A 9665-nucleotide genomic window follows, 5' to 3' on the forward strand; every position below is an offset into this window, starting at 1 on the left:
ACATGGTCAATGTATAGACAGTTGGAGATCAGCTGCTTCCAGGTTATCTGCCTGAGGGTTATGAGGCATCTAGAGCAATCAGACCTTACAGTCTGGCCCATCCTAGCCAGGGCCCACTCCCATCTGATAAGGATAGTGAATTATTCTCCTGAAGGACAGTCCAAAGACAAAGTCAAGCCAACTCCAGGGGGGTGGGGAGTCAAGGTTAGGCTGCCATCATGACTTCAGAGTCTGCCCATCTTGTCACCTGTGTACCCCCAGTGCCTCCCTTTCCTATTGCGTGAACACTCCTAGCTCAACTCCATCCTATTGAATGTATACTTATGGTACAACCCCTTCCTGTTATGATTCAATTAGGGGGGTTGCATGTCCCTAAAATATATATATGCCCTAATTATAAAAATATTCTTACTCTGAACAGACCAGGCTGCTGAGATCATGGCCGTCCGGGAGGTGAGAAATTGCATGTCTTATCTTATCTGATGTCTCTTTAATTTTACCTCTCAATTACACAACCGCCTCTTCGATTGTGGGGCTGGTACCCCACAGCCTTATACAACTCAAAATGAGGAAAACAACTGTAAATATTTATTTACAATTTGATGTTGGAATGCATGAAGTGCTACTCTAGGAAAATTGGAAGCAACCATTAATGAAATGGAAAGATAAAGCTGACTTGAACAGTTAAAACCTTGTCATTTGATCCCTGTTATGCACAGGAGAGATCGAGTTTTCAACATTTTCTAGATATTTTTTTGTTTGTTCATATTGAGGTTGATCTCAGATGTAATGTGTAATTGGGGGGGTCACCCTCTTGGATTTTTGTAATATGTTTTTCTGTTTTCAGCATATGAAACCAGTATTATTAAACCTATAGGAACAGCAAGTAGAATAAGGGTTTCTAGGGATACAGTGGTGCGGGGTAGCCAGGTTAAAAAGGAACTGATGACAAGGAATTCCAAGAAGGAAAATAACATTTTGAAACTGATTGTGGCAGCAATTGTCCAATACTACTTGATCTGATTGAACTATGGAACGATATTATATCCCCAATAAAATGATTTCTTACAAAAGTATAATGGAAGAAAAAAAGGTCCAAGGCATTATGAGCTAAAATAGATTGATGTTGGCCATTGTTAATTAAACAATCATATAGTTTACTACATCACCTGGCTGCCACTGAGTCAATGCTGACTCAAAGCAACACCCTGTGGATTTTTGTGAGTGCAACTCTTTTAGTTGTTGTTGTTGGATGTTTATTAATTGTTTTTAAAATCATTTTACTAAGGGCTCATACAACTCCTATCACAATCCATACATACATCAATTGTGTAAAGCACATTTGTACATCCATTGCCCTCATCATTCTCAAAACATTTGCTCTCCACCCAAGCCCCTGGCATCAGGTCCTCATTTTTACCCTCCCTCCCCCTTCCCCCCTCCCTCATGAACCCTTGATAATTTATAAATTATTATTTTGTCATATCTGGCTCTGTCCCATGTCTCCCTTCACCCACTTTTCTGTTGTATGTCCCCCAGGGAGGAGGTCACATGTAGATCCTTCCAACTCACCCTCCCTATATCCTCCCAGAATCACCACTCACACCACTGGTCCTGAGGGGATCATCCGCCCTGGATTCCCTGTGTTTCCAGTTCCCATCTGTACCAGTGTATTAGTGCAACTCTTTATGGGAGTAGACAGCTCAGTCTCTCTTCCACAGGGCTGCAGGTGCTGTCGAACTGCTGACCATGCCGCTCACAGCCCAGCTTATAACTGCTACTCCACAAGGACTCCTTGCTTACTAACGCAGGAATGACACATTCAAGCGGAAAGGCATTAAATTTATGATCTAAAGGCCATTTCAAAATTTTCTGGAAGTAGAATGTTATCTGTGATCTCTACACATCCCAAGAAATTCAGTCAATATAAATATTCCAATGTATGCACCAACTGCTGAAACTAACAAGAAAGAAATTGGAGCACCCTGCCCATTTCTTCAGTTGGAAACTGATCAAACATGCAGACAGAATTCATTCGTAATTATAGTCAGTGAAATGTGAAAGTTGAGAACAGCAGTTTGAAAATAAGGGTTGGTTATAGAAACAAAGCTGGGGATCAAGAATTTTGCAAAACCAGTGACCTTTTCATCTCAAATACTTTTTTTTCAGCAAGATAATTGAAAACTGACCATATCATCATCTCCATATCAAATACAGAGAAATTAAATTGATTATAGCTGTAGGATAAGACTATGGAGAATCTCAAAATCATCATCCAAAATGGGGCCAGGGATTGACTATAAAACAGACTCTATATTGTTAAGAAGTAAGTTCAAGTTCAAGTTGAAGAAAACTAAAACAAGTTAACGAGAGCCAAAATGTGACTTTGGGTATGCATCACCTAAATTCTGAGAACATCTAAAGAATACATTGGACTCATTGAACACTAATAACTGAAAACCTAACTAGCTACATAAAGACAGTAAGAGGTCATCATAAAGGTAGGAAAGGAGTAAAGAACAATGATACCATGAGACTCTGAAACTCCTTGATAATCGAGCAGCTAAGGCAAATAGAATAAATGAAGTAAAAGAACTAAAAAGAAAATTTCTAAGGGTAACACAAGAAGAAAAGTAATATGTCTAATTAAATGTGCACAGCTCTTGAGTTAGAAAATCAAAAAGTAAGGACAGGCTCAGCATATACCAAGCTGAAGAATTAAAGAAAAAAAATAATCCTTCAAGTTGCAATATTAAAAGGTTCTGTGTGCAGAATATAGAACTATGCAGGAAGTATCAAAAGAAGATTGAAGAAATAGAGTCACTGTATCAAAAAGATCCAGTTGGCAATCATCTATTTCAAGATAGAATGTTGGTACTGAAGGATAAAAAACCAAGCTGCACTGAAGGCACTTTGAAAAATAATTTTCCAGGAATTGACAGAATATAAAAAGATTTCAATAAGCTGATGGAGCTCTGGAATGACTTAATCATCTATGGCAGGAAATTTGGGAAAGGGCAACATGGCCATCCTACTGGAAGACACTTGTATTGGTACCCATTCTAAGAAAGGTGACCCAACAGAATACAGAAATTATCAAACAATATCATTACTATCCCATGCTGAAGATCATTCGACAATGGTTGAAGCAGTACATTGACAGAGAACTGCCAGAAATTAAAGTCAAATTCAGAAAAGGACATTGAACAGGGGATATTATTGCTGAAGTGAGATGAATCTTGAATTAAAGCAGAAAATATATAAAGATATTTCTTGTACCTTATTGATTATGCAATAGACTGTATAGATCATAACAAACTATGGATACCCTAGAGATGAATGCCTGTCGCAAACACTTACTTATGTGCATGAAGAACCTGTTCTTGGATCAAGAGATCGTCTTTAGAACAGAACAAGGAGATGCTGCGTAGCTTAAAATCAAGAAAGTTATGCATCAGTGTTGTATCATTTTACTATATTTATTAAATATGCTGAGAAAATCATTAGATCAGCTTGAATATATAAAGAAGAAAATGGCATCAGGATTGGAGGAAGGTTTGCTAACAACCTGTGATATGCAGATCAGATGTCACGACTTTGCTTACTGAAAAGGAGGAGTACTTGAATAACAGGACTTGCTTTTGAAGATCAAAGACTGTAGCTTTCATATGCATTTCAACTCAATGTAAGAAGACCCAAATCTTCACAACTGGACCAAGAGTTAGCATCATGATAAATGGAGAAAAGATCACAGTTGTCAAGGATTTTATCTTGCTTGGATCTAAAATCAATGTTCCTGGAAGCAGCAGTCAAGAGACCAAAGGACGCCATATATTGGCTAACTCTGCTGCTCAAAATCTCTTTGAAGTGTTGAACAGGAATTATGCTACTTTAAGGCCTAATGTGAAGCTGACCTCAGTCACAGTATATTCAATAGTTTCATATACATGTGAAAGTTGGACATTGTTTAAGGAAAACTGGAAAGGAATCGATGCATTTGAATTAGGGCGCTGTCCAAGAATACTGAAAGTCCCATGGACTGCCTAAGGGACAACCAATTCTGCCTTGTAATCAATACAACCAGAAGGATTTGTAGGAGTGAACATATGGAGCTTGGTTCCATGTACTGTGAACCAGTTATCAGGAGAGATCAGTTCCTGGAGAAGGTCCGTGCTTGGTCAAGTAGAAGAGCAATGAAAGAGGAAGACCTTAACAAAATGGAGTGACAGATAACAGTAGCTACAGCAAGGCGCTCAAGCATAACGGTAGTATGGCTGTCACAGGAGTGGGTGGGGTTTCTGTTGTACCTATGCTTGCTATGAAGGTTATTCTGTGGTTTATACTGCTGCTATGAATCAAGTTGATTACATGCCACCTACCAACAACAAGCATCTATGGTATGGCTGAACATAATGCAGTCAATTCCTGGATGGGCTCTGCGGTAGGTATATGAGGGGTAAGCAGTTTTAAGGGGATTAGGGTGGAGTTCAGCCTCCCTCCTCAGGTCACAATTGTAATGCATTGAAAGATATTCTCTTTGGGGATATGGCCTACCCCTATATAAGCAGACTCTATTGGAAGCCTTGAGCCTTCTGGTTGGCCTGGATCTTTCATCTATCTCACCAACTTTGGACTTGAGCCTATGGCCTGCAATATTGTTGAGCTTGTAGTCATTTGATTTTGTAACCAAGAGCCTGAACTCCTGACCTTGGATTCATCAGTCTCTGCCTCCAACCACCTGAGAACTTTCTACTTCCTTGTTCATCATTCTGTTTCCTGTTTCATCAGTCCTGGAAGCTGTGTGGATCAGGAATAGCCTCCAGTTTAACATCTGACCCATGGACTTGAACCAGACTAAACTTACCTGTGTCTACAACCATGTGAGTCACTTGCATAGTTGTACTTCTCTAAAATCCCCAGCCCCTCCCCCCCACACAAACACTTGATCCAGAAAATAAACTTTGAAGTCAAATGTAGAACTGGGTATCATTTTGGAAACCCAAATGAAAAATATACAGACATGAATGTCATGACCTTTTCAAACTCTTTCTGGTAGCCATTTCTTTTTTTTTTCCCAGTTTAAATGGACAACTTTATTGTTCCTTTAACAGATCATCGACTTGTTCCCCTACCTAACACTGGAGCTTCATCATCCTTCCATGCCAGTAATGAAACAGTAGCATAGCTAACCGGAGTAAGCTGCTTCAAGAGGACTAACACAGCCTACTTTAAGCGGCAAAACATATATATACACCTAGAAAGCACAACGGGTTAGCCACTACAAATTTAAATGGAACTTGAACAATGTGGGAAAAGCCAAGGTGTGGTAAAGATGAGCTGAGGTTCTGTGCATCAGTTATGGGTTCCTGGTGCTTCATCTCTTGACATGAGAGACGATTTTCGCTAATACCAAGTAGAGATATGAAAGAAAGCACTCAGTTGCCAGGACTGCACAGGAACCAAGGGCCGGCGAACACTAAACACTGCTGAGAGCATCTACCCCAGGAAGGACTTTACCTTCCAGGAGCTCCAGACTAGCACCACCCCCAGTGCTCACATGGCTGACTTTGTCCTCAGTGTTCCATTTGGCACAGCAAGTGGCAGTGTCTCCACCACCTATGATGGTGATGCAGCCCCTGGAAGTGGCTTTGACCACCTCATCCATGAGAGCTTTTGTTCCCCGGGCAAAAGCTTCCCATTCAAATACCCCCACCGGTCCATTCCACACAATCTGCTTAGCACGACGACCAACAGCCTCAACATACTTCTTGCTGCTCTCAGGACCACAATCCAAGCCCATCCATCCAGCAGGTATGCCGGAGGCCACAGTGGCTTGGCCAGTCTTGGCATTCTCATCAAACTTGTCCGCAGTGACAAAGTCAACAGGTAAGGTAATCTTCACACCATTCTTCTCCGCTTTGGACATTAGGTCCTTGACAATCTTTGTTCCCTCTTCATCAATCAGAGAAGTGCCAATCTCCATGTGATTGAGCACTTTAAGGAAGGTAAAAGCCATTCCACCACCAATAATCATCTCATTAACTTTATCCAGCATATTATTGATCAGTTGGATCTTATCTGCAACTTTAGCTCCACCCAGGATAGCCAGGAAGGGTTTCTCTGGGCTCTCCAAGGCCTTGGCAAAATAATTCAGCTCCTTCTTCATCAAGAAACCACCAGCCTTCTGTGGCAGATTCACTCCCACCATGGAACTGTGAGCTCGGTGAGCAGTGCCGAAAGCATCGTTCACATAGACATCCCCGAGCTTGGAAAGGGAAGCCTGGAAGGCTTCCACGTCGGCTGGCTTGGCTTTCACCTTGTTCCCAGAAGCATCTTTCCCCTTCCCTTCCTCCTCTACATGGAAGCGGAGGTTCTCCAGCAGGATGACAGACCCAGCCGCTGGGTCAGCACAGGCTTTCTCTACCTCTGGGCCCACGCAGTCCTTCAAGAAAAGGACATCCTTGCCCAGCAAAGATCGCAGTTCTACAGCAACAGGCTCTAAGGAGTATTTGTCCGGCATGGGGATGCCATCGGGGCGGCCCAGGTGGCTCATAAGAACAACTGACTTGGCTCCATTGTCCAAGCAGAACTTGATGCTTGGGATGGCAGCCTTGATCCTCTGGTTGTTTGTTATCTGGTTATTCTTCATAGGAACATTAAAGTCCACCCTCATGACCACGCGCTTCCCTTTCACGTCCAGCTTGTCCAGCGTAAGCTTGTTAGAAAGAGACATCTTGGCAATACAGCAGTGGCGAGTGGCTGGGAGCTAGGCAGTGGCAGCGGCAGAGCCCGGAAGCAGGACAAGCGAGGAGCACTCCGGCAGAGCGTGGAAAGCGGAGCCGCTTCTGGTAGCCATTTCTTAATAGAAAGTTTTGAGGTAGTTTGGGGAGATCAGTCCAATAACTTGTGTGATATAATTGAGCAAACAATTTGATATGATTATAGCTAGATGTATTCATATTTAATTTTCCATCATTGATGTGTATGATTTATTCAAGGTTAATATGGCATTTTTTAATCTTGGGACCAGTCCTTAAAAAAGAAAAGAAAAAGCAAGCAGATGCTTAGAATTGTTGGCTATCGTGTTAAATAATAGCGATCAGGAAATTAATGTTCATTTTAATGACAAAGAAATAAGTTGCTGAATATCCATAATTCATTTCAAAAATATTTTACTCCCAATTTACTTCCCTTAGTTCAGGTTCTTTACTTTAGTAAAGATTATTGCATGAGTCTTGGTGCCCTAAACTTTAGAGGAAAAAATGAAAGAAATGATAAGCCTCAATAATTTTAACTGCGTCAAAAGAAGCATTTACCTAGATTAGTGATCTGAAGAACTGATCACTGAATAGAACTAGTCTCTTTCTCCTGATTGCTTTTGAAATGCCCCCTGGCATTCTTCAACTCCTTTGCAGAATAAGCATTTATTTCATATCACTGTGTTGCATGACCATCATTTGAAAGGCCAAGGTGACTAGTACATTGCACTCCCATTGACAAGGTTTCTATTGATTCGGTGATTTGGGAGTAATGCTGTACTCTAGGAAGCTTCTGCTTCCAAAGGTTTGGAAAAGGTTTGAAAAAAACCTTTTACCAAAGGGTTTATAAAGTAGCCACTTTGTGGCTGAAAATAATTTTGTTTTCTTCAATTTCCAGATGTTAAACTGTTTTTGCTCAAGAAATACAATGCTCAGTTGGTTTGAATTTCATCTTGTCAAAGTTTCACTGATATCTATTAACTATTATCATTTTAAACAATAATACCACTCTAATTAAATATGGTATTAACTGAGAATTTCTTAGTAACCAGGGATTTATTTAATTTAGAAGTCATTTTAGAGTACATTAAAAAAGACCTCTGGTAACACTGTCAGATAATCCCTGGACTGATAACAAATTAATAATATATTAACTATATCTAACTGTCTCATTACTTAAAACTTTATAACTAATTACATTTGGATGCCTTTTTGTAATTTGTTGCCATCTGGTGATTATATTTATTTTATGCTTTGGATTTTATTTCAAAATTCCACACTAAAGCACAAGAACAAATGGCAATTGCTACTGAATTTGATTCTCTATTTATAAATTTTCAATTTTATTTTTTCCTAGTATACTGCTGATTATTCTAACAGCTATAAATGAACTGTTTGTTAACTTGCAGCATAAAACAGCATATATCTTATTGCTGTACTCATTTTAAAAATATGAACAATACTGTGTAGCATGTAAATATGTGGTACATAGCAGCTAAATAAGGTTCCATGGTTCTTCTGAAGATTTAAATTCATTGACAATAATTTAACAAGGAATAGAGTGTTCAGAATATGGTCCACCAAAATGTCCACTCCTTACCACTGAATCTATGAGCAAGTTATTTTGCAAAAGGCATGTTTCAGATATGATTGAGAATGTGAATTTTGAGATAAGAGATTATCCTAGATTATACATGCGAGTCATTAAAATGAATTTAATTAGTGAGAAAGATTAGTTTGTAGAGTAATTTAGTGGAGCAAGGGTCAGGAAAATGGCATATTGTTGACTTGAAAGAATGGGACCATGATCCAAGTAATATTATGACTCTTAAAGTTGGTATAGTAAGGTACTCATTGGACTGTGAGCCACAGGTGGTCAGTACATATGCACCAGCTGTTTCAGGGAAAAGGATGAAGCTTTCTACTCCTACAGATATACATATGTACATATACACACACGTGTGTGTTTGCATATATTAAATACTTACCTATAGTAATATGGACTTATGTAAAGATATGTGTTAAGTTATGTATATACCTATATAAGATTTATATATATTTAAAATGTAAATTATACATACCTATAATTTGTTCAATATAGCCATTTACAAGCCCACACTTTTGTATATAAGGGTATCTTTTTTTTAATAAAAATGAGTGTTAAGCTTCTGGTTTATAAGGGTACCTTTTTTATAAAAATGAGTGTTAAGCTCATATAAGGGTATATAAGGGTACCTTTTTATATGAGGGTACCTTTTTTATAAAAATGAGTGTTAAGCTTCTGGTTTATGCCCTTTCTGGAAAATTATTAGGATGTATTGTTTTAAAAATATCAATCTTGAATGACTCTCTCTCTGTAGTTTAAATATTTAAAAACACACCACAATATATTTTATTTAGACAAAATATTTGGCCTTATAGTATCTATGTAGATGATATATGAGATGCAAGTAAAAATTTGCACCTCATTTCTATAAGGTCAAGTTTGTTGAAAGCAATGTTGCCACAGCAGTGAAAGGAATCTGTACTGCGAAAAACCAAGTGAACTTAAAACTGTGATAAACTATTAATTTGCGATGGAACAAATGTGCATGTACACTCCCAAACATATACACACTTACACACATAAAGGTTTCAAGGAAAATACTTAAAATTCTTTTACAAACTAAACTGTTATTGACAAGTCTATTGAATGTGTTCAGTGGCTGCCATCTTTAATTAGTATATTATGAGTCACAAGGTAAATAAATGTTAACATCAAGAAGGTTTTTAAAAAGGTAAAGAATCTTGCTTTTTTGTGCTAAAGAGGAAATTATATTGAATACAGATAGCATATTATAAAAATATTTGCTGAAATGTTGGCTTAACTTTTGCTTAAGCTTTTTCCTAGAATGTGTGTGTTTTCTC

General features: G+C 38.7%; 1 protein-coding gene across 1 annotated transcript; it reads right to left on the reverse strand.

The window, feature by feature from the left end:
* Positions 1 to 5420: 5420 nt before the first annotated feature.
* On the reverse strand, positions 5421 to 6838 carry LOC142423258 (phosphoglycerate kinase 1-like). The gene has a single exon (XM_075528488.1). It carries the CDS (start codon positions 6731 to 6733, stop codon positions 5477 to 5479), a length of 1257 nt encoding a protein of 418 aa, XP_075384603.1. The 5' UTR covers positions 6734 to 6838; the 3' UTR covers positions 5421 to 5476.
* Between the last annotated feature and the right edge of the window lie 2827 nt (positions 6839 to 9665).

This window comes from Tenrec ecaudatus, chromosome 1 (assembly GCF_050624435.1).
Source record: "Tenrec ecaudatus isolate mTenEca1 chromosome 1, mTenEca1.hap1, whole genome shotgun sequence".
Lineage (NCBI taxonomy): Eukaryota > Metazoa > Chordata > Mammalia > Afrosoricida > Tenrecidae > Tenrec > Tenrec ecaudatus.

Coding starts and splice junctions, on each gene's coding strand:
- LOC142423258 (XM_075528488.1), bottom strand. CDS start 6,733: ATGTCTCTTTCTAACAAGCTTACGCTGGACAAGCTGGACGTGAAAGGG.